This window comes from Eleutherodactylus coqui, chromosome 5 (genome assembly GCF_035609145.1).
Source record: "Eleutherodactylus coqui strain aEleCoq1 chromosome 5, aEleCoq1.hap1, whole genome shotgun sequence".
NCBI lineage: Eukaryota > Metazoa > Chordata > Amphibia > Anura > Eleutherodactylidae > Eleutherodactylus > Eleutherodactylus coqui.
Genome location: NC_089841.1, coordinates 203,640,168 through 203,662,370, shown reverse-complemented (window position 1 = coordinate 203,662,370; position 22,203 = coordinate 203,640,168). Strand labels below are relative to the sequence as shown.

General features: G+C 42.1%; 1 protein-coding gene across 1 annotated transcript in view; it reads left to right on the top strand.

Annotated features, from left to right (window-relative positions):
- The window catches only part of ERCC6L2 (ERCC excision repair 6 like 2), a 96,956-nt gene that overhangs the window by 37,282 nt on the left and 37,471 nt on the right, over positions 1–22,203 (top strand). The window contains exons 8-15 of the mRNA XM_066604082.1: positions 925–1,041; positions 3,769–3,888; positions 6,833–6,904; positions 7,888–8,033; positions 8,134–8,229; positions 10,563–10,662; positions 13,548–13,700; positions 16,329–16,409. Of these exons, the coding sequence (XP_066460179.1) occupies positions 925–1,041; positions 3,769–3,888; positions 6,833–6,904; positions 7,888–8,033; positions 8,134–8,229; positions 10,563–10,662; positions 13,548–13,700; positions 16,329–16,409 (885 nt within the window). The remainder of the gene's footprint in view (positions 1–924; positions 1,042–3,768; positions 3,889–6,832; positions 6,905–7,887; positions 8,034–8,133; positions 8,230–10,562; positions 10,663–13,547; positions 13,701–16,328; positions 16,410–22,203) is intronic.

Genomic DNA, 22,203 nt, shown 5'->3' with positions numbered 1-22,203 from the left:
AACACTTTCCAATCCACTGTCTAACCTCTGAAGACATTATGATTTAAGGCTGTACAGCTCCGATGTTGGTAGACATCTGTTGGGTTTCTCTTACTGTATATTGCCAGCCTCTCTGTTGTCGGAGTCTATCCAATGTGTCACCTCATGCAGTACTGGCTTTAGCCAGCATATAGCGCCGTTGTATAACAGCAGTAAAAGAGTAAGCCCCCTAGGAAAACCAGGATACAAATTGGATTGGAAAGGGTTAACACTGTGTCATACGAGACCCTTAAAATAAACTTTTTTTTTTTTAAGAATTTTTTCTACTAGAAATGTAATTTTACCAGTTGACCTCCTTAGGCTTATCAAAAAATCTCAAGATGTGTTAAAGGAGATGTCCCGCGCCGAAACGGGTTTTTTTTTTTTTAACCCCCCCCCCCGTTCGGCGCGAGACAACCCCGATGCAGGGGTTAAAAAAACCACCCGCACAGCGCTTACCTGAATCCCGGCGGTCCGGTGACTTCAATACTTACCGCTGAAGATGGCCGCCGGGATCTTCTACCTTCGTGGACCGCAGCTCTTCTGTGCGGTCCACTGCCGATTCCAGCCTCCTGATTGGCTGGAATCGGCACGTGACGGGGCGGAGCTACACGGAGCCCCTCTCTGGCACGAGCGGCTCCATAGAAGAAAGCTGAAGACCCGGACTGCGCAAGCGCGGCTAATTTGGCCATCGGAGGCCAAAAATTAGTCGGCTCCATGGAGACGAGGACGCCAGCAACGGAGCAGGTAAGTATAAAACTTTTTATAACTTCTGTATGGCTCATAATTAATGCACAATGTACATTACAAAGTGCATTATTATGGCCATACAGAAGTGTATAGACCCACTTGCTGCCTCGGGACATCTCCTTTAATGAACACATGATGATACCGTTCTTATTCTAGGAAACCCCACATGGTGAAAGTGTGAAGACCCTGTATTTCAGTTACCTAGCTATCCTTCGAAAGGTTGCAAACCACGCAGCTCTGCTACAGTCTGACTCCAGTACTAGCAAAAAGCAGGTGAGTTACATTCAGGCACCTTATGTAACATATGCAATGTATTGTTTGTTTTACACTAATAGTGATGGTTTTATTGTACAAAGAGCAGACATAAAACGAAAAATGAAGATGTGTGTAAATCATTATCTTTTGCAATCCGCAGCTAGCCCTGATCTCGGTAATTACTAGCCAGAGATTAAATTATCCCATTAACCCATTCGAGCTCAGAGATTTTTCAGTTTTTCATTTTCATATTTTTATCCTTCCTTTCAAGAACTATAATATTCTTTCCCTTGATGCAGCTGTATGAGTTCTTGATTTTTGCATGGTGAGTTGTTTTACTGGCACTAATTAAAGGGGTTGTCCCGCGCCGAAACGGTTTTTTTTTTTTTTTCAATAGCCCCCCCGTTCGGCCCGAGACAAACCCGATGCAGGGGATAAAAAAGAAAACGGGATAGTGCTTACCTGAATCCCCGCGCTCCGGTGACTTCTTACTTACCTGGTGAAGATGGCCGCCGGGATCTTCTCCCTCGGTGGACCGCAGGTCTTCTGTGCGGTCCATTGCCGATTCCAGCCTCCTGATTGGCTGAAATCGGCCCGTGACGGGGCGGAGCTACAAGGAGCCGCTCTCCGGCACGAGCGGCCCCATTCAGAAAAGAAGAAGACAGGACTGCACAAGCGCATCTAATCCGGCGATTAGACGCTGAAAATTAGACGGCACCATGGAGACGAGGACGCTAGCAACGGAACAGGTAAGTGAATAACTTCTGATAACTTCTGTATGGCTCATAATTAATGCACAATGTACATTACAAAGTGCATTAATATGGCCATACAGAAGTGTATAACCCCACTTGCTTTCGCGGGACAACCCCTTTAACCACTTCAGGACTGCCCATAGACTGTAAACATTCAGGCGGTCCTTATCTGTCCATGCAGAGATGTCCCAATAAGAGGGAGCCTCCTAAATCAACAAGATGCTCCTTAATTTCTAAGGTATGAGTCCTGCTGTGCACTAGGGCCACAGGTGGGATATTTCTAAAACCTTCTGATTCAGGGTAATAAAGATTGAGATTTGTGTCTCCGATAACTCCGGCTGTGATGGAGAAAAAATAGTTTAGCATCTGCAAAAAAATTTAAAATTTAAAATTTTGAACATTTTAAAAATATTTAAATTTCACTTCTATTTTGTTTTAATCCCCGTGGAACACCTGAAGGGTTACAAACGTCATAAAAATGGTTTTCAATACTTTGAGAGGTGCAGTTTTTAGAATAGGCTGATTTATGTCACTTTTTGACAAATACAAATTTTTCCGATTTTCTCTAAATTTAGAATTTTTTTTCTAAATAAACACAAAACATACCAACCAGATTTTTACCATGGATATAAAGTAAAACGTGTTACGAAAAAACAATCTCTGAATCCCTTGATTAATTAATAGCATTGCAAAGCTATTACCACACAAAGTGAAACATGTCCGATTTGATCACATGGGCCAGAACTGGCTTTGGGGGGGGGGGGGGGGGGGTAAATGTACCATATAAAATACTGAAACACTTAAAACAATTGTATGTGGGGTAAATTAAAAAATAAAAGCAAGTGTGCCATTTTTTTGGCATGGGGTGTTTTTATGGCATTCACCGTGCTTAAAATGTCCCCTCATGCTGGGAGTCAGTACGATTATGGTAAGATTTTTAAAATAGAAGATTGCTTTCTTTTTCTATATTCTGAAACCCATAACTTTTATTTTCCTGTTGATTGGGCCGTGTGAGGGCTTATTTTTTGTGGAGTAAGCTGTAGTTTTTATTGGTTCCATTGTGGGGTACATTTTTGGTAGATGGGATGCAATATTTTAATGCTCTGGGCATTTACAGCCGCAATAATAATTTAATGAAACTTTTTATACATTTTTTTAGTGCCACTGAGGGACTTGAACTTGCTTTCACTTCATCGCTTGTACCATATACTGCAATATTTCTTTACTGCAGTATATGGTAGACCACAGCTTGTTAATTTCAATATACCACAATCATAACAAATAAAGACATTTTATACTTAAACATAATGTTTACACATGAACTGAGTCTTGATTTTCCTAGATTTTTCTCTCCTCAAAGGATTCCTCCATAGAACGTATAACAGTATTTCTTTTGCATAAATAAATCCATATGCATCACAAACTAGATTCTTTTGTTACGTTCCAAAAAAATCAACGATATCGAAGAGAATGAGCTGCAGTATACTTTTTAATTTTGCCTATTTAGCGCTTCCTTAGGCAGGGCTTAATAGGCTTCCATTCAAGGCAGCCCTGGGAACTTTTACTAGGCTCCAAGCTGCTTTGGTATCCCATCAGCATCAGGGGCCATTGTGGCAATGGATGAAGCCTACCCTCCCAGCTTACTGCTTAGATGCAGCTACCAGCATTGACCGCGGCATCTAAGTAGTTAGCCACTGCTGATGGCTATTAACTGTTAAGAACAGTTGGCACCTGCCAGGTGTGGAGCGGACTTGGTTAGAAAGTTGTACATGATCTTATAGGAAGCTACCATCCAATAGTTTGCATTGCAAACGCATTATACAATCTTGCCTACACCTCCTTAATGCTCTCTGCAAGGTATGGAGGGCAATATTGTATCTTACATTCCATAGTGCTGTTAATGAAAGCTGTGATTGTCCTGCAGTCAGTTAGACTAATGATTTGTTTGATGTATTATTTTTTCATATTTAGTCTATAATTGTTTTTACAGGAATACCATATTCAAAGAATCTGTAGTGAAGTATTTTCTAAGTTTCCAGAGTTTGTTCAGCAAAGTAAAGAAGCTGCATTTGAAACCATTTCTGACCCAAAATACAGTGGAAAAATGAAGGTGTGTTTGTGATTTTTGTTTTTCTCCTGAACATTGAGGTATTGTAGCTGCTTTGCATTGCACGCTTATATTCCAATAGTCGTTAGCGTTACGGCTGATTTAGACAAAACCATTTTCGCTCAAAAATCACTCAAAGCCATCTTTTGATCTATAATCGTTGTGTCTAACTGCCCTGACATCGTGCAGTTTTCGTTAAGCCATCGCTGATCTTTCAGCATGTTGAAAGATCAGCGATCAGGAATTCACAGCGGGATACAGCTGATACTATTGTTTCAGCTGTATCCCGCTCCCTGAAGACAGGCTGGGTATGTAAAACACAGCGGTCCAGCTGTGTTCTGCATTCCCCGCTCGGCTGTGTAACAGCCGGGCGCTCCGAGCAGAGAACAGCTGGATGCAGTAGACAAGCAGGGCCACCGCGCTTGTCTTCTGCATCCCCTGCTCGGAGTGCTTAGGTGTATAACAGCCAGGTGCTCCGAGCGGGGAATAGCTGGATGCAGAAGGCAATTGGCCACGCTTGCCTTCTGCATCCTCCGCTCGGAGTGCAAAGTAATCGCTCAACGTTTGAGCAATCACCTTGAGCTGTTAAGCACACAACGATTATCACTAAAAAATCGCTCAAAATATGTTTTGAGCAATAATCGTTGTCTAATCCAGGCTTTACATTTTATCTTGTACCAGTGTGTTTAAGGGTGTATTCATGAATAGCGTATTTGGGGAAGATTTTCTGTAGCGCAAAATTTGTACCAAATTCCACACCATTGGTGCGGACATAGACCTGCAGCAGATTTCACTTCTTCAATTACAAGGACTGCAGTTCCACGCCAAAGTCCATCACATGTGAATGCACCCTCAAGCACACTTTTATTGGTGTTCTTCAACAGAGCTGGAATTAAGGGTGGTGGTGGGGCTTGAGCAAAAAATGTAATAGGGACCTATATCTCATCTGCGGGAATAGTCCTCTGCATATGAGATGTGGGTCCCCATTACATTTTTTGTTATCCGAGCCACGCATGCTCACCCTTCACATACCAAAATTAATGAAAAGCCAAATTTAGGTTTGACACTGTTATGTTTTACTAATATGTCAGCTCACTAACCTGTGTTTTGCATGGGTGTAAATGGAACAGTACTGACACATGATTTTCCTTAAGCTGGAGTTGTAATTGAGCAGTTACTAGTTAGAATCTTCTTTGCCTTCTGCAGACAAGTGTATTCTTGAAGTGCGGACTCGAGTTCTGCCACTGGGTATCCTTGATGTAAATATTTAGAACAGAATAAATCTAATGGTTTAAATATTTATTATCCACTGGGCGCAGCCAACTTTACTAGTGTAGAAGAATTCCTCTCCCCCATAAAGCATTGCGTCAGTCAAGTCACATGAAAGTCACATTGCCAGATGTGGACATGCTCTTCTTAAAAACTACAGTATTCACATTGTATACTTCCCCGCATTGCTTACCTACTCACAAGAGGAACATCTTGTGGGGGCGGGCGGTTGGCATCTTCAAGTATGACAAGAGGATGAGGAGTGCACATCTTCTATAAACACAATGAGGCAGGTGGGGAGCTCAGATTCTTTGCTCCGTGAAGACTTTATTTTAAGACCTTGTAGTCTGCATGGATATTTTATATATGCAATGACTAGAAAAAGGAGTATCCCGTATACATCAATTAAAAATCATATATACACATTTATGATTATAGTATTAATAAATAATTATATGACATCTCCTCTATGGCCATGTACCCTTAATAAAGCATCCTAAGCCAATGGGAATCTTATACATATGGAACAAAGTAGAATCCTGCTCACGCTTGGTACGTCTGGGTTGTCTAAAGCCTCATGTCCACGGTGAAAATTAGGCCCGCCGCGGATTCTCCATCCAGAATCCTGCAGCGGGTCCCTCCTTTCCCGCGGACATAAGGATAAAAAGAAGATTAAACTTACCTGTCCGGATGCTGTGGATCTTCCCTCCGTCGCGGCCGGAACTTCTTTCTTCGGCCCGGTGAATGTGCTCGGCACGCCGGCAGCGTGCCACGCGCATGCGCTGGGCACTCCATTTTTTTTTAAACTCCTGCTCTATCGCGCCGGAGAGCAGAAATTTAGGTACGGGTGTGCCGCGGATTTCCACGGCTTCCATAGGCTTCAATAGAAGCCTGCAGGAGCCGTCCCCGCGGGAGACCCACACTAAAAATGGAGCATGCCGCGGGTGTTTTCCCGCAGACGCAATCTGATTCTCAGGGGAAAATGACATCCGCAGGTATTTAACTACTTGCAGGTGTCCAATGCATCCCTATAAGCTCGGATCACGCTGCGGGAAAAACGCGGCGGATTTTAAATGACAATTTAGCAGTGGACATGGGGCCTAATAGTACCCAGATGTGTCTGTAGGGGAACACCCAAACAAGCATCGATCACTGCTTCTGGGGATTAATAATGATCATGTGAACTGGTAGGTTTTAAAATATAATGGATCAATGATACTGTGACATGGGAGGGAAGATGCCAATCCTACGACAGACTTGGTGCAACTGCTTTCACTTGGACCATTACATGTCATACATCTAACAGAGCACTGGAGCTAAACTGCTGTCTGTTTCCAAAGCCAACCAGTAGAATCTTAAAAGATGCTGTTATGTAAATATATTGGAGAAAATACATGGGAAATAAATGTGGCCAAATTATATGGAGATTTAAACAGTCAAATGTTGTAGAAATGGGAAGATTAAATATGCATTCTCCCAAAAAGATTTCTTCCCATAGATTTTTTGCTATAAAATAGACAAACTAGAATGCTGCAGCTTGTCCCTTTTGGTAATACTACTCCAAATGTAGCATCTTACTTGATTTAGAATTTTGCGCCTATTTCTGCATTATATTTCCGGTATTCACAAGAACTATTAGGATTGCTTGGTTCATTGCTGTAACATTTTTCATTTGCAGGTCCTTCAGCAGCTCCTGAATCACTGCAGAAAAAACAAGGACAAGATTCTTCTTTTCTCCTTCTCCACAAAGGTGAGCACCATGTGATGCCTGCTAAAGTAGGCTGCCTGGCCCATAACCTCTGATTGATAAAGCAAATGAGCTTCTTGCAGCAGTTGTCAAACACATTTGTGAAGTGACATTCAATAGCATAATGAAATCTATAGTGCTATATTGGGCCGCCTGCACACGACCGAGTCGGATCCCGCATGCAGGATCCGACCCTGTGCGCGATCGGTGACTCCGTGTACCTGTCCCGATTCTTTTATTCTGTACAGCGGATGTGACGACTGTCGCACATACATAGTACAGATAATGCCACGCCGCCGCTAGGGGATGATGCGGATCCTGTGACCTTTTTGCAATGATGATTGTGGAAGGGCTGCGGGTCCGCACGGAATCCGCCTTCAAATAGTACATGCTGGGATTTTTTTCTTTTTTTTTTCCTGCGAGCGGACAACTGCAATTGATTTCCACTGGTGGGCAGGAAAAACCGCTTTTCCATAGTGTGCTATGGAAGGTATTCACTGTGGAATCCGGAGGTGGACGCCCAGTCTGGATTCCGCAATGCACATCCGTCCGTGTGCAGGAGGCCTAACTTGGTAAAAGTAGTTTCTTTGCATAACTATTTAGTTAGCATACTTGACTGTTTTTGCTTTAAACTTTGGCCGTCTGTAGCAATCTGGTATGTTGAACTGCTTTAAAGGGGTATCGCTGACCACGGGCAGCATGAACCTGAGACAGGGGTGCCTCTTGCCCCGGGGGTGGTTTAATCCTTTGAATAGGGAATAACCTATGTAATGGGAATACCCCTTTAACCATGGCAAACCCTTTTAACTCTATGTCCTTGCTGGGGATCTATAGATAAACCAGTTTCCTGTATGAAAACCCTGTCCTTATTATCCAAGGTTGGATAGGTGTTTACTCCATACAATGGGATTTTTCTTTTATTGCCAACTTCACAAGACATAATTGAATCGTTAGATCGAACCTGTGCAATGCCTCTTGTATTTCAGCTGCTTGGTGTGTTAGAGCGATACTGCATGGCAACAGGACTAGAGTACCGGAGGCTTGATGGAGCTACAAAGGCGGAAGACAGGGTTAAAATAGTGAAGGAATTCAACAGTATGCAGGATGTGAATATTTGCTTAGTTTCCACTATGTAAGTACATTTATGTTTTATTTTAGCCCACGCATGTAAATTGGGCTGTAAGTTATGATTTACTTTCTGTTAATGATGATTTTTTGCTACCCTTTTATAGGGCTGGTGGTCTCGGGCTCAATTTCGTTGGAGCAAATGTAGTTGTAGTCTTTGACCCAACTTGGAATCCAGCCAATGACCTTCAGGCAATTGACAGGTAGGATTGGGCGATTTGGCATAAAATTAAAATTTTTTTACCCCAATTTTAACCTTTACTTTCCTGGTAGATATAAATGTCTTACTTTCCTGGTAGGTGTGTGTGTATATGTATATAATATATATGTGTGTGTGTGTATATATATATATATATATATATATATATATATATATATATATATATATATATAATGATTAAGGAATTGCTGTGCATGTGATTGCCTGATGTAAAAACACATAGCACATTCTTTAATCACATGCACAGCAATTCCTTAATAAATATAGATAGAATATATTAGAATTCTGTGGGACAATTCTGATCATCAATATACATTAAAGGGAAGCTGTCAGTACCTTTGTGGCCTGCTTTTTTGTAACTGGGTTTAACTTTCTAAAGATGTCCATGTAATAAGCGGCTATGTGTGTCATCTAGAAAAGGAAATGATCTTTTACCTGAGCTGAGTCATGTCTCCTCTCCACCAGCATCGGCATGCACAGCGAGGCAAGATATATTGTCCTCAGCTTCACATATGCGTGCGGCCGATGCCAGTGAAGACGATTCATGGACAAATCTCAAGTAACTTTTAACTCCCTTGTCTAGATATTGCCTAGATGGCTGCTGGTCACAGGGGCCTCTTTAGAAAGCTAAACTCGGGTGCATAATGGCATGAAGTTACTTGATTGGCCCCAAAGGTAGTAACCGATTCCCTTTTACAAATTACTGTGTAAGTACGTCACTTACTATATGTAAAAGAATGGGCTTCAAAGCTATATACTCATGGAGGATTGGGTTCTACCACCCCCTATGTATAATCATCACCCCTTAGTTCATCACAGCCCACTCATAGTCTCCTCTCAACATTCCACTCTGTACCTTCCTCCAAAACCCTCTTTGTAGAGACCTCCTGTGCCCTCCTTGTAGCATCCACCTCCACAGCCCCCATATTGTCCTCTTCAGCAAATAGACGTTTTAGGAGGCATTGATAGATGAGGTATTTCACTTGAGTTACTTATTAGAATTAGTTATCTGTCAATACACCATAAAATAACATGAATGGATTTTCATATGTTTGTGTTATATCACTGCGGGTCCTAGGGATGATGTACCCTGCATACCACATACTAGCTGGATAATTCTCGCATCTTTCCATGTCTGTATTTACTACCCCATTCCTGGAGCAACTGCAGAAGTTGTACACATGGGAAGAGGGCTACACAAGGAAATGACAGGGGCTTCATTATACAGGTTTTAGTATGATGGGTGATTGAAGAAAGCCCGAAAGAAGGACTGAGGAGAGTGACACTTCCTAATATAGGAAGCAGCAAGCATTATGCCGATTGGCAGAATGTCAGCCAATCAGTGCTGTGCTTGGTTTCTTTGTTACTCCCTGCTTGGTTTCTTTGTTACTCCCTGGATCATCAGCACTTTATACGCTGCTGCGCTCACGTGGCCTCCTCAAACCTTGGCTCTCTGCCACTATGCAGATGCTTCCTCTTGACCTGATACTGTGTTTCCCCGATAATAAGCCCTACCCTGATTTTTGGTAAGGGGGAGGGCTTGAAATATAAGCCTTAGCAACACAACATGAAAAAAAAACAACAAATACCTAGCAGTTGGTGTTCTAGTCCCTTGCGCTGCTCTGAGGCACTCTGGCTGTCTTCAGTGTAGTCCTTGGGGTTGACACAGCATCTCTTCCTGATAACGGGGCTTCAATTCCCCGCTCCAGCAAGAGATTGCTGTGATTGGTTCATCAAGCGCCGTGGCTCAGCCAATCAGTCGGTGCTCTGAACCAATCACAGCCAGTCAGTGATGTCATTCAGTGATGTCATTCACTCAGTGGCTGTGATTGATTCAGAGCGCCAGCTCTGCTTGGCTGAACAACGGCATTCGATGAACCAATCACAGCAATCTCTTTCTTGCTGGAGGCAGGGTATTCAAGCACCATTACCCGCAAGAGATGCTGTGTCAGCGCCGAGGACTACACTGAAGCCTGCAGGAGTGCCGCAGTCCACTAGGTGAGCTACTAGGTGAGTATTGAGACACCCCACCCCCTGAAAATAAAACACTGTGCCTCGTTAGGGGCAAAAAGTAATATAAGACAGTGTTTTATTTTTGGGGAAACATGGTAATGGCCCCATGGTTGGTGCTAATATCGATTTCCCAATTCAACTAAAAATTAGAATCCCTGGTATTAAAACTGTGAATTAATCCAATTAATTTGGATTAATTAATCCATCCTGCCCTATTAAAAAATGTGTTTTGAATAAAAAGCATACTCTCATTATTTCATGTAAACTGTGAAAAACATATAATATGATTTTACTGCATTACAGAGCTTATCGAATTGGACAGTGTAGAGATGTGAAAGTCTTAAGGCTAATATCATTGGGGACAGTGGAAGAGATCATATATTTAAGACAGGTTTATAAACAGGTAAGTTGCTTTTCTTTTCAAAATAATTTTACATGTAGACCAGATAGAGATTTTCTTCTGATTCTACCTTCTGCCAATAATTTTGACTATTTTGGGATTTTAAAAAATGAAAATGTTTATATCCTGAGTTTTTCAGCTTGAGTTTGTGACATGGCATGCTATTGTTGTGTCCTACCTGTCATAGGAGCTGTGGTTGGGTGCCCACAGTCTGCTTGTCAGTCCGTGTCTTCTCGCTGCACTGCCTCAGCTCCCTCCCTGTCTTCGGCCCATAGGGTGTGCGCACACTCCCGTCCTTCCTCTTAAAGGAACAGTGCGCATGCTCTCGTTAGATCCAGCCACCTCCTCCTGTATTAGGCATCCCCTCTCCATTGAGGATGCCTAAGCAATCGGTCATTTATAGCCATTGTGACAAAGCCCCCGTTCATGTACATTCCAGTTTTGAGTTTTGCCTGACCCTCGACTACTCTGACTTCTGTGCTCACTGACCTAGTATCATAGAATGGTAGAATTGGAAGGGACCCCCAGGGTTATCTGGTCCAACCCCCTGCTCAATGCAGGAGTCACTAAATCATCCCAGACAGATGTCTGTCCAGCATCTGTTTGAAGACTTCCATTGAAGGAGAACTCATCACCTCCCGTGGCAACCTTTTCCACTCATTGATCACTCTCACTGTCGGAAATATTTTTCCAATATCTAATCTGCGTCTCCTCCCTTTCAGTTTCATCCCATTGCTTCTATTCTTTCCTTGTGCAAATGAGAATAGGGCTGATCCCTCTGCACTGTGACCGCCCTTCAGATATCTGTTCTTTTTGGCAAGTAAACATTCCCAGGTCCTTGAACCGTTCCTCATAGAACATGGTTTGCACATCACTCACCATCTTGATAACTCTTCTCTGAACTTGTTCCAGTTTGTCGGTGTCTTTCTTTTTTTTTCAAATTAGGGTGCCCAGAACTAGATATAATATTCCAGATGAGGTCTGACCCAGGAAAAGTAGAGGGGGATAATTACCTCACGATATGTAGACTGTTAGCTTCTCTTAATACATCGCAGAGTTGCGTTTGCCTTTTTTGCTGTCGCATCACATTGTTGACTCTTGTTCAGGCTATGATCTATTAGTATACCCAAGTCTTTTTCACATGTGCTGCTGCTTGGCTCAATTCCTCCCATTCTGTATGTGCTTTTTTCATTTATCTTGCCTAGATGTAGGACTTTGCCTTTCTCCATGTTTAAATACAATTCTGTTAGTCGCCGCCCACTGTTCAAGTTCTCAATCTTTTTGGATCCTCGCTCTCTTCTCCAGTGTTAGCCATCCCTCCTAGCTTTGTGTCATTGGCAAATTTGATCAGTTTCCCCTCAATTCCCTCTTCTAGATCATTTATAAAAATGGTGAACAACACTAGGTTCTGGTCATTGGACTACACTATTGTTCGCTGTCTGCCCCGACTTTCTGCTTGGGCCTTTTTTCTGAACCTGCGCTGACTGCCCAGACCTCTGCCAGTTAAACTACTACGCTCAAGTGCACATCATCAGGTACTGTATCTCCGCCCTGTACAGCTCCATAGCCAGACCACCGGGACTATCTACGCAAATGCCTGAGGACCCTGCAGCAAAGACTATATCCCACTTGGAGGGGTCAAGGGTGAAACCGGGGGTTCCTCTTTGCAGATAGTCCTAAGCCCCACTAGTGTGTAGCAAGATGTGTTCATTTGCCTATCTGACAGTTTGGCATTTGAGGCTCTATTCATATCTGCTTTGAAAGCTCATTAGCAATTCTGTTGGCGCCTCTGTCAACCATTTCCATCTAGTTTTTGCTATTCCCATTAAATCAATGGAAACCACATTGGAACCCCAATGGACCCCCATCATAAGTCAGTGGTGTCGATCAGGTAATATTGGTATCTGTTCCATGATGCATATGGCGCTATGCCTGGAGCTATTGTGGCGCATACTGGAAAACCGACATTGCTGTATGGATTCAACTATAGAATTAATCATTTATTGTATAGTTGAAGGTACTAGTACAGAATATTTGTACTTTACTTGTAATAGATTAATGCCCCTTTTAGACGAGCCCTGTTTGAATGAGTGAACGAGCGAGTGACGTCACCGCTAACTCGTTCACACTCGTACAAACTGTTTACACAGTAGGATCATCGTTGAGAATCGTTCACTTCTCGTTCAGTGATCCACGTTCCTATGTAAATAAGGGAGATGGAATAATACCTCCACAGTGCCACCTATTGGAAGGCAGCATTCCTTCAAGCCAAAGTTAGACTCTTTATACAAGCCTTGTAACAATGACTGGAAATGAAGGGCAAATACCCTAAAAAACAGCTGTCTGTACATGGAGTCTGGCTTTGCTTTTCATTCCCAGTCATTGTTACAAGGCTTGTATAAAGAGTCTGACTTTGGCTTGAAGGAATGCTGCCTTCCAATACGTGGCACTGTGGAGGTTTTATTCCATCTCCTTTATTTGCATATTACCCAGAGGAGCGTGCATGGCCAATTGACCGATCCAATGATAATTTGTAGTCCGGCTAAAAAAAAAAGAATGACGAACGAAAAGTGCTCGATTCTTGTTCGTCACTCAGTTTGTTGGCTCACGTTTAAACTGAACGATTATCATTCACACTCGCTCGTTTTACAAACCTTTAACGATGATCGTCATGTCTGCACGCAGCATACCAGTAATGTAGAAGAATTTCAGATGTTTCAGTTTCTCAGTCACTCCTTGCTGTGATAAGCAGCTGGCAGATACACATCCTGTAATACCGCTAGACCAGTAGAAGACGACTTCTGTTATTTCCTGTGTTTTGCAGCTGTGAGTCTACGGTATTACATATATTTAAAGCACATTGAGTCACATTATTTTGTGTTTCACAGCAACTTCACTGTGCGACAATTGGGAATGAGAATGCCAAGCGCTATTTTAAAGCTGTACAAGGATCAAAGGAGCATAAGGGAGAATTGTTTGGTGTTCACAACCTGTTCAAGCTTAGAATCGAAGGGACCTGTCTTACAAGGGATATTTTAGAGGTAATTTTTAAGCTTGTTGTTTCTAGTATTCTAGCAATATTCTGTATTTATACACAGAAGAACAGCAGCGTGGTGTCCAAACAGTAAATGGCGCCGTTCCAACAACCTACTTCCTGATCATGGGACAATAGTAACTAGTGCAGAAAACTTTCAGAATTCAAAAGTGCAGTCCATAAGTGGATCTTTATTCACCCAGGCATGTAACAAGCGTTGTTACTGTACTTGTATGGGTAATTAAAGATCCACTTTTTGGACTGCATTTGGGAGGACTGCAATTTTGCAACAATGTTGTAACCTATTTTAGGCTACCCTAGGAAGACCGTTGATAATGATTAAAATCTGTAGTCTTTTCATTACAGTTATGCTTATTAATTTAGAGGTAAAGATAGTATTCATATAAGAGTGCGTTCGTACAGACAAGAAGACCGTGCGAGTTTTGTGCATTGTGAGATGCACAAAAATACAACTCTCGTTCCATGGGTGTATTTACATGGGCAATTTTGCTCTATTTTCTACGGGTCTCGCAGAAGAATAGAAGATGCACATGCTTGGTCTCCTGCGCAACACACATGCGGAGTGTCCGTGTTCTGTGCGATGAGAGTCGCGCCCAAGAATGTGCATTCATAATTCTGCAGGCTGTTGAGCTCAACTATCTAGTGTCCCGTATTTGTTCAGTATCTGTCCAATTCTGTTGATTTCTAGATTTAGGGAAGGGTAAAGCTCTGTACTGCACTACATTTCCACGATCGGAGCGGTGTTGGGTCTTGGCATAAATAAGTCACATAAACTTTAGCGATATTAATCTGTCCATTCAAGGCCTCATGGCATTTTTCACTGCTTTCATACGTGTGCGATACGCAATGAATGGAGTCAATGAAAGTAAATAGAATTTAATGGATATATTCACATTAGCAAGTAGACTCTGTGTGTAGATACGCGTGAGAAATATATCGCAGCGGGAGCCCTATACTTTTGTATATGCAGCGTATGCAAAGCTGTCCATAAGCAGTACATTGTGTATGAGCAGCGATTCATATGCAACTCTGCTTTGAAACGGAGCGGGGAATTTTAAAAAAGGACATAGTCATACTGCGCATGACCACATGCATGAGATATGCAGGCATGCGCAGTACACTCGCTGCCAATATGCAGTGTCTGCCAGCAAAGCTGTCATTACAAACACAGGTAAAACATTGCGGGGGTACTCACAGTGTTTTAGCCTATGCCCATGGGCATGAGCCCTAAGCAACTGTGAATCACTTTCACTTGCTGTGTTACAAATGTAAGTGAAGACAGGTTCACCGGAGAGCCAACAGTAAGACAACTCCCATAAAGGGAATGGTTTTACAGGTGGTGGCCACAGACAATTACTCTCTCCACATCTTGCTAGTGTCCTTGTCACTGTGCCAATACTGGTAGCATGAGGCAGTACCCCCAGCCCGATCATGTTCCATAGATAGTCCTGCTTCTCCAGGATGGCACATCCAAACGTACCAATGCGAGAAGGTTTGCTGTGTTTCCCAGCACAGTCTCAAGAGCATGGAGCAGATACCAGGACACGGGCCATTATATGAGGAGAGTTGTATAAGGCCATGGAAGGACATCTGCCCAGCATCAGGAATGGTATCTGCTCCTTTTGTGTGAGGAGGAGCACTGGCAGAGCCCTACAAAGTGACCTCCAGCTCAGACATGGTCTGCTTCTTTGACCAAACTGTCAAAGAGACTCTATGAGGGTGGCATGAGGGCCCGACATTCCGTTATTGGGATCTGTACTCGCAGACCAGCACTGTGCAGCCCAATTGGCATTTGGTAGAGAAATTGATTTTCTGGGTGATTTCGAATTCAGCCCTCAGTTGATAATTTTGGTTTCCACTAATCGTTGATATGTTATTGTGTTCTCAATGAATTACACAATTTATATCGGCAAACATTCACATGTTCCATTATTGTACATTTTTGTACATGTATTTTATTTATTTTTTAAATATACACATTATTCATACGTGTTTCAATGATCACTAACATTTCGAACAACTTGTGATTACATGATCCCCAATGTGATAATTAGCAAAAGTGTAGTTCACTTTATTTGCCTACAATTATGTTTTGTGCTGAAAAAGCCCTCTGAATTGCTGACCACTTGTGGTCTCCCTTCCTCCTAATTTTGCTGTACATTGCCTGTTTGTCAAGTTATGGTATTTATCTGTTATTTGAGTCGACAGGATGAAGAACTGTGAAATAAATCATCCTGCGCATTGAAGTCTATAAGAGCAGAGGGGCGGGGGAGGGGGAAAAGAAGCAGAGACTTTCACAGACATTCTGTTAGAGGTTATAGTGAGTGATTTACTGCTATTTATTGACCTCTACTCTGCTCGGAACAGCTGTACACTGTTTTACATGATGTTAATTTGTCTGTGTTTGTATGTTATAGACAGAGCAGGCTCTGTAGTTCTTTGTGCACAGTGTATAAAAGACAGTATAACAGCAAATACTTCTTCCACCAGTTCTAAGAGAACTGAGAATCACATATATATCCTGCAGAGAGGGAAATGAGGAAATACAGGATGCAACCCATTTTCCCCCAGTAAGTTGTAAATCTTTTTTTTTTTCTTTTCTTTTTTAATGCAGCGTGAAGGTCAAGTAGAAGCAGGAATTAGAAGTTCCGCTGTGATTCTAAGTCAGGAATCAGGTGCTGAAGATGATAACATGGTAAGCTCACATGTGTGCATATATGTGTACAGAAGGAAACGTGATAGGAAGATGAAACTTTACATTTCCTCCACATACTCTCCACTGATGTCAACACACTTCTTACATCGGTATTCCAAGGTCTGTAAGCCTTGCAAAAAGAAGGATTTCAGTTGTGCCTCAAACCAGTCATCCGTAGCAGCCATGGCATCAGAAATGGTGTGAGATTTGGTACCCCTGAGGTGTTTCTTCAGGTTTGGAAACAGATGATAGTCGGAGGAAGCTAGATCTGGTGAATAAGGTGGGTGGTCAACCAGCTGGAAGCCTAGCTCCACCAGTTTTGCCGTGGTTGCTTGTGCAGTGTGAGCGGAGATGTTGTCTTGCAGGAACAAGATTCCTTTGTATAGCTTGCTGCGCCTTTTGGCCTTCAGAGCTGCCTTCAATTGGTCCAAAAGTTCAATGAAATGCCTTGCATTGATGGTGGAACCATTTTGAAGGTCGTCCACTAGCAGCACGCCCTCCTTATCCCAGAACACAGACGCCATCACCTTAGTGGCTGATTTTTGCACCCTGAACTTCTTTGGGCAAGGAGAAGCACTGTGCCTCCACTCTTTTGACTGCTCCTTGGTTTCAGGGTCATGCAAATAAATCCAGGTCTCATCCGTAGTGACCAGTCGATCCAGGAAGTTCTTATTAGACCAGAAACACTGACAAATGTACTGGGAAGTTTTCACTCGCATGCTGTTCTGATCTGTTGTCAAACATTTGGGGACCCACTTTGCAGATAGCTTCTTCATGGATAATGACACAAACACGTTCACCAGAAATCCCCATGATGTCTGCTATTCCTTTAGCTGAAATGCGCCGATTCTCCAGTATGAGGTTGTGCACAGCATCAGCGAACTCCGAAACAACAACCTCTCTCGGTCGTCCAGGACGTTCCTCATCATTGGTGCTGAAGTGGCCTGCTTTAAATTTGGCAGCCCAGTTCTTAACTGTAGAATATGAAGGGCATTGATCGCCCAATGTCTGCGACATATCACCATGAATATCCTTTGCGGACTTTCCTTGCAGAAACAAGAATGTTATCACGCCTCTGCTCTTATTGCTGTGAATATCACCTTAGACTCCGCCATTTTGTTTTCCCGCGTACCGAGATCACTGTTGGCATAAGCTACAAACACAACATTTTGAAAACATTTAAGACACATAAGGCTTTCATGTGATGTAACATTCGTTACCATAGAAACAAAAAAAGACCACAAAGCCAAAGACTTATCAGCTACTCCTCGTATAATATTATAAGTGTTATATTATTAGCTGTACTTTCTGTGTGTGATGTGAGAGAGCAGGTGTATGGAAGGAATTAACCATTAAGTCATTTCAGTACACTAAGCCAGCATTTAACATTAGTATATATTAGAATTCCACATTAGGGTCTTACATATGGGATTATAGATCATTAACTCTCCCACAATGCTGTACAGAGTATTTTAGTAGTGATGGAAGTTCGGTTAGTACGGTAAATCTCAGAAAAAGTTGAATGCAGCTCTGGACTGTATTGCAGTATATTGTCAAATTTTAGGGGTTATTCCCATCTGACACATTTATGGGAATGCTCTGATCTCAGTTGTCTGATACATCCAGCAGTTACTTGTTGCATCATTTTTAATGGAGAGATGGCCATGCTTGCGTACAGCTCTTTCCATTGAAGTCTATGGAAGTTACAGAAACAGTCAAATAAGAGCAACCTCTCTTGGCTAGTGCAACTGGCTGCTGATTTGCATTGGCAAACAGCCTTGGGGTATTGGCAGCTATGTCTGTATTGAGGGTGACCACCCACCTAAGGTATAAGCCTATGGTAAGCAAGGACTTAAATGAATAAAATACTGAATCTTAGTGATAACGTACTGAATCTTTTCCCACAAAACTAGATCAATCTATTTAACTTTTTTTGCTTTAAAACAGTCCACGTATCACATTATGTTCAATGCTTCACAATTAAAAAAACCTGAAATGTAATATCCATCAATGACATGAGCCTTCTCCCCACACTACGTCTCAGTAATTTCACAGCACCAACCAAATCAGCCATTTTTGGAAATTAACAGAAGCTACCATATATACTCTAGTATAAGCCGAGTTTTTCAGCACATTTTTTGTGCTGAAAAAGCCCCCCAGGCTTATACTCGAGTGAGGTTAAAAAAAAAAATAATGGAATACTCCCCTCCCAGCCGGCGTCTGTGTCCCTGGTAGTGCGGCAAGCTTCTGTGTGAGGAAGCGCTGTGATTGGAGCGAGTGCTAGCCAATCACAGCTGGCACTCGATCATTTACAGGCATTCAGTGAATGACATCACTGAATCGCTTTGATTTGTTTATCGAGCGCTGGCAGTGATTGCCTGGCGTTTGATCCAATCACAGCGCTTCCTCACACAGCGCTAATAGTGAGGGAATTTAAAACCAAGCCTGGGAGGTGGCAGCGGGGAAAAGTCTAAAGCAGCTTGCCGCACCGTCAGGGAGGTGAGTATTGCGTTTTTTTTTTTCTTTACCTAGTATATACTGGAGTATAGCTAGGCTTATACTCGAGTCATTAAGTTTTACCAGTTTTTTGTAGTAAAGCATATTTACTCGGCTTATACTCGGGTCAGCTAATACTCGAGTATATACGGTAGTTAGTGATGAATATGGATAATTTATGCAAATAAATACCGTGTGATCACTACTGAGGATGGACACTTTGATGAGAGAAGAATTTATGGAAATGAAGCCTCAATCCATTTGTAAGCGATGTGTGCGAGTACAGGACGTGGTTATTTGCTGTATGTGAGTTGTATATACTTATTGAACACGTTGCTGATAGTACTGTGCCATGACTTGATACGTGTGCAGTTCCCAGAGACCAAATAGATGATACCTGTTAATTATTTGTACCAGTACCATGACTCTAATTACTGGGAAAATATCTGAGGTGTAGAGATAGCACTTGTGTCCAGGCCCTGTACTCTGGCCACTAGAGACCCCGATATCTTACATGACACACAGTATGTGCGGGAGCCTGTTACTGATTATACATTGGGATTCAAGTATATTTCTGTTAATGGTCAAAATGATTACATCCATTTTGGGAGCTATTGTACAACTGCTGTGCTGATTTTTATCCAGATTTCCTATAACAAGCTATATAACTAACCGTTTAAGCGAGGACTACTCAACTTGCTGTATATGCATTGCTCTATCTTGCTTTGAAGGTCTTTTTCTGATATACTATGGATTCTAATCTTGTATTTAAAATGGTAAGCCATTGAAGCAGTTGTCTGCTCACCCAAAAAGATGTTTTAAAGCCTCTTATGGCTGAATTGCAGTCATAGGAGGAAGTTTTAAATTTAGGTGTGGACACTCATCTGATGAATGATAAGTGTAAGGTTCTGCACATGGGCAGAGGAAATACATCACACACTAAATGGGAAACCACTGGGTAACACTGACATGGAAAAAGACTTGGAAATTTTAGTTAACTGTAAGCTTAACTGGAGCAACCAGTGTCAGGCAGCTGCTGCCGAGGGAAATAGGATCATAGGGTGCATCAAAAGAGGTCTAGGGGAGCATGACGAGAATATTGTTCTTCCTCCTTATAAGTCACCGGTCAGACCACACATGGAATATTGTGGAGAGTTTTGAGCACCGGTACTCAAGAAGGACATATCAGAGCTTGAGCGGGTACAAAGGTGGGCAACTGAAATAATAAACAGAATGGGCTACAATACCCAGAGAGGTGATCAAAATTGGGATTATTTAGTTTAGAAAAAAGACGGCTGAGGGGCGACCTAATAACTATGTATAAATATATCAGAGGACAAAGAATCTCTCCAATGATCTGTTTATGCCCAAGAATGTGACTGTAGCAAGAGGGCATCGCTACGTCTAGAGGATAGAAGGTTTCATCATTGACGTAGAAGGGAGTTCTTTACAGTTAGAGCAGTGAGACTATGGAGCTCTCTGCCTGAGGATGTGGTGATGGCAAATTCGAGTAAAAGAGCTCAAGAGGGGCCTGGACGCCTTTCTTGAGCGTTACAATATTACATGTTATAGTCACTGATTACTTCAGAGGGGTGTTGATCGAGGGATTATTCCGATTGTCAGATTGGATTCGGGAAGGAATCTTTTCCCTTAAATCGGGAAAATTGTTTTTTTCCCCACTTTCCTCTGGATCAACAATCCCAGTGGGGGGAGGGGGGGGGGTGCAAATAGGCTGTAGTGGATGCACATATGTCTTTTTTCGGGCTTACATACTATGTAACTTTAAATCCCGCTAAATTTATTCCCTTAACGCATTTATTCAGTGTGCCAAGAAGGCTTCATTATGCAATATATAATCCTTATAATGAAGCTGCCATCTGACCTGTTCAAGGACTCCATGCTGCAGTAGACAGGGACGTAGTCATTGCAAGCGGAATGGTTCACGTTGCATCCATTAAGTTGACAGGCCGCACACCGTTACGGTTTTGGAAACTTGCGATTAAGCGTTTTATTTATAAACACATCAGGATGCTCTCTAGGCTTTAATAGAATCCTAATGCTTTCCGATATGCATTACTTAATGGTATTACTAGAGCTTTTAAATATGGCAACTTGTATTTTGGTTCAGCGGTCCTTTCATGTGTCCTACACGCAGCATCTCTCCCATTTTACCACCCGCTGATCATTACGAGGTGTCTGTGCCACAAGTTAAATACACACATTTATAGAGCTCACTAGAAATCAAAACAGATGACAATATTACCATTGCTGTCCACAAATGGAACTTTCTGCCAGATTCGCAGATGTGTGAGGATATTTTGTCTAGCTTTGATATATGGACAAACCAAGTTGTACCACCTCACCCTAGTGAGTCACTGGCATAGGATAAATACTGTAAGTCACAAGCTATGATCATGTGGATGCAGTAAAGAAAAAAAACTTAATTTTGTCATCTTCTGTAGGAGCGTGATGATAGATTTGTTTTCTAGACGCATGAAGTTCTTAAGAACTCTGTCCAAAATCATAATATGGTTTTAAGTGAAGTAAGGTAAATTTAATTAAAACGATTACTACCCCATATCTTCCACAGCCATTGGTGCCTTCTCAAGAGAAGTTTAGAAAAGTTTAGAAAAATAAAAAGTTAAAGTTGGTAAGGGTAATCTAGCTGATCAGAAGTTTAAAATTGGCGGTGCTGGTGATCTGTAAGTAAACCAATAGGGTATTAATAGAATTGTGATTTAGTTGAAATGACTTTTAAGGACTTTAGAGTAAACTTCTCGTTATACTGGTATTTACAAGATACGGTGGATCTTAGTAGATGCATTTGAATGCTGCATGATTTTAGCACTTGTGCTCTTATCCAGATTCCTCAACTAAAGCCCCATTTACAAGCAATGATTATCGCTCAAAATTCATTCAAACTATGGCTTTTGAGTGATAATCATTGCGTGTAAACTCTGCCATCTTTCACTTTTCGGCTGAATGATGATTTTCAGGTGAGCATAAAATCCATTTTTCAGCCGAAGAGAGATAGCAGGGACCACCGCTGTGTTCTTCATGGAAGCAGTTGATTACATTGTATTCAGGTGACAACCTGCGGCAGCCCATGTGAAGAGTGCAAGATCACATGCTGGGATTTGCAAACAGATGCTGGAGGCTCATTTACACGCAAATAAAGGCAATAAACTGCTAATGGGCATTAGTGTCCATTAGCAGTTTATGCAAAACAATCTCTAAAGCTGTCAATCTTTCAATCGTTTGAAAGATTGTCTTTGCGTGTAAATGGGCCTTAACACAC